At 46.9% G+C, this 2,500-nt stretch overlaps 2 protein-coding genes and 2 long non-coding RNA genes across 6 annotated transcripts in view; 3 read left to right on the top strand and 1 right to left on the bottom strand.

Moving 5' to 3' along the window:
* LOC310717808 overlaps positions 1–1,406 on the bottom strand; it is a 14,055-nt gene extending 12,649 nt beyond the window's left edge. For both annotated transcript variants that reach the window (XR_014530933.1, XR_014530934.1), the window contains exon 1: positions 1,288–1,406. This is a non-coding gene — a long non-coding RNA (uncharacterized lncRNA). The remainder of the gene's footprint in view (positions 1–1,287) is intronic.
* bmi1b (bmi1 polycomb ring finger oncogene 1b) overlaps positions 1–2,500 on the top strand; it is a 439,238-nt gene that overhangs the window by 307,572 nt on the left and 129,166 nt on the right. The window lies entirely within an intron of this gene.
* The window catches only part of LOC310717812, a 433,295-nt gene that overhangs the window by 376,566 nt on the left and 54,229 nt on the right, over positions 1–2,500 (top strand). The window lies entirely within an intron of this gene.
* The window catches only part of sall3a (spalt-like transcription factor 3a), a 56,547-nt gene that overhangs the window by 35,487 nt on the left and 18,560 nt on the right, over positions 1–2,500 (top strand). Inside the window, exon 2 of one of the 2 annotated variants that reach the window (XM_083525512.1) lies at positions 2,352–2,488. In XM_083525512.1, coding sequence (XP_083381638.1) covers positions 2,407–2,488 — 82 coding nt within the window. In that variant the 5' untranslated portion in view covers positions 2,352–2,406. Of the gene's footprint in view, positions 1–187; positions 2,489–2,500 lie in introns of those variants that run through there. The other variant, XM_083525511.1, reaches the window with a different exon arrangement.

Here is a 2,500-nt window from a genome sequence, read left to right as displayed (position 1 = left end):
AGGTGTTTTTTTTTATTTTTTTTATAACATCCAGGAAAAAAAAAAGAATTGTATTGTTATTATTGTTATAAATGTATTTGTTTATATATTGTGTATATATTTATTTATTTTATTGTGATCAAAACGAATGCAAATGCTCTTCTACAGGAATGCAAACGCCGTGAAACACCGCCCCCCCCACCCCCCCACCCCCCTCAATGAACACCACAAACACTCACACTCACACACACACACACACACACACAAACACAGACACACACACACCTCCTTCCCTCAGCAGGTCAACATTTAAACGCAAATGAACTTTTTTCTTTTCCTCCTAAAAAAAAAGAGGGAGACATTTCCTCCGGCTGCAGTCCACAAAGCGCTCATGTCTGTTTCCTCAAAGGCACAGCAACAAAAAAAAAATCAGGGAAGTGACCCTCCAGCCTGCAGTGGCGTTTTAATGCACACACACACTTGAACATACAGCTGCAGAACTCGCTTGATTACACGAACACACACACACACACACACACACACACACACACACGCATACACCTACAGTTTAAACGTTACGGCATTTGATTCATGCGCAATTAAAAAAATAAATAAATAAATAAAAAAAAGAACACATGCTTAACGCATGAATTATTTAATCCAGTCGTGTGTGTGTGTGTGTGTGTGTGTGTGTGTGTGTGTGTGTGTGTTTCTATTTTTAAATAAAGAAATGAGTAAACAAATTAAATAATTCTTGGAAAAAGAAAGAAAGAAAATGAGCGCGCTCCCGTTTTGGCGGCCGCGCGCTTTTATTTATTTAACGCTCTGAGCGCGCAGAAACGGCGGAGTGGGGGTGGGGGGTGGGGAGGTGGTTAGGGGGGGTGTAAAAGGGTAAGGGGTGGGGTGGTGTGGGGTTGTTAAAACGAAAACGGCGCGGTAGGCTACATCCTAGCGGTCGCTAAGCGCAATGGGCTGAACTTAAAGCCCTGCGGGGTGGGGAGGGGAGGAGGGGGGGTTTAAACTCCCTCTGCCGCGCCACGCAGCCTCCACACGCGGAAACTACGGGGCGCAAAGCGGCGACGGCCAGCAGCCCTGCTCCACGCGCTCGCGCAACTTTCATTACTATTATTAATATTAGTTGTATTATTTTTTATCAGTCCACGCTGCTGACATCCCGAGAAACACACAGCAGAACACTCGCCCGACTTTTCTTTCTTTTCTTTTTTTTACATTTTTTTTTACCGTCGGGGTAAAAAAACACCTGGATGCAAAAGACATTAGAAAGAAGATTAAAGCTGAGCGCGTTACCGGGAGCGAGGACGCGCATCAGGAATCCTCAGCGTCTCTACTTTTGTCCATTTTGCAATAATTGTTTTTTTTCCTACATTTTGTGCTGTTCAACTTCGTGCGCGCTTCTTCTTCTTCTTGCAAACTTTTGGTGCCGCATCTGTCCCGTTTTTCCAGCCGCAAGAAAACAAATGTCAAAACAAGCGATCTTTTTTTTTTTTTTTTTTTTTTTTTTAATCAGCACTTGGGAATAATTTCTTGCTTTTTTTTCTTGAGAGCGATGAAAAAGACACTGCGAAGCCTCTAACCAGACCAAGCAACCGGAGGACGGCACGGGAAGCACCGGGCCGGGGGACACTGAAGGGACTTGACGGAAGGAAGCACACTTTCTTTTCCACGCAAAGTGGTCAAAGTTGTCCTCGACATCATGGACGCGCGAAGTTAACCCGGGGGTTGGGGAGGGGGGGGGTTGTTACGCGGCGCATTACGCGTGGCGCATTACGCGTGACGCGCGGACGGTAATGCAAACAAATAAACAAAGAAAGCGACGAATTCCCGGCACTCGCGTGGCAGAAAAAAAGGGAAAAGAAGCTGCTGACCTTCCTGTGCTGAAGACCCCCCCGAGTGCTTGGCGTTAATACGGGATTTGGAGCTCTGCGCGAAGAGGAGGAGGAGGAGGAGGAGGATAGAGAGCACGCTCATACACTCATAGAGAAAGGGAGGAAGAGAGAGACAGATAGTTCGAGGGCGAAGCGGCTAATTGCCGAGTCCGTCCCTCATTTCCATATCCGGCTGGAGCTCGGCCAATCCTCCGATCGCACAGCGCCGATAATCGCGATGAATTATTCACGATCATAATTATAGACTGGACTTTCGCGTGCCACAGTCGCAACCTCTATCATTTGCCGTCATTATTCTTTTTGATCCCTTTTCCTCCCCTGACTGTTAATCTGAGCGCGTTTTTTTGTTTTGTTTTGTTTTTGTACTTTTTTTTCTTCATATATAAAATCTTTTTTTTTTTTTTTTGGTTATTGCTCTTGCCTTCTCTGCACCGCTCCGTCCGCCGCCGATGCGCGTGCAAAAAGCGGGGCCGGGTGGCAGCGGATCATCTTCATCATCCTCCCCATTACCTTCATCACAATGTCCCGACGGAAACAGGCCAAGCCGCAGCATCTCAAGTCGGACGAGGAGACCTCGGCGCTCGGGCTGGCCCCGGAGAACGGTGAGTGGTCCA

This window comes from Silurus aristotelis (genome assembly GCF_946808225.1).
Source record: "Silurus aristotelis genome assembly, chromosome: 22".
Classification (NCBI taxonomy): Eukaryota; Metazoa; Chordata; class Actinopteri; order Siluriformes; family Siluridae; genus Silurus; species Silurus aristotelis.
The sequence above is the reverse complement of the archived record's forward strand: the minus strand, read 5'-3'. Positions and strand labels throughout refer to the sequence as shown.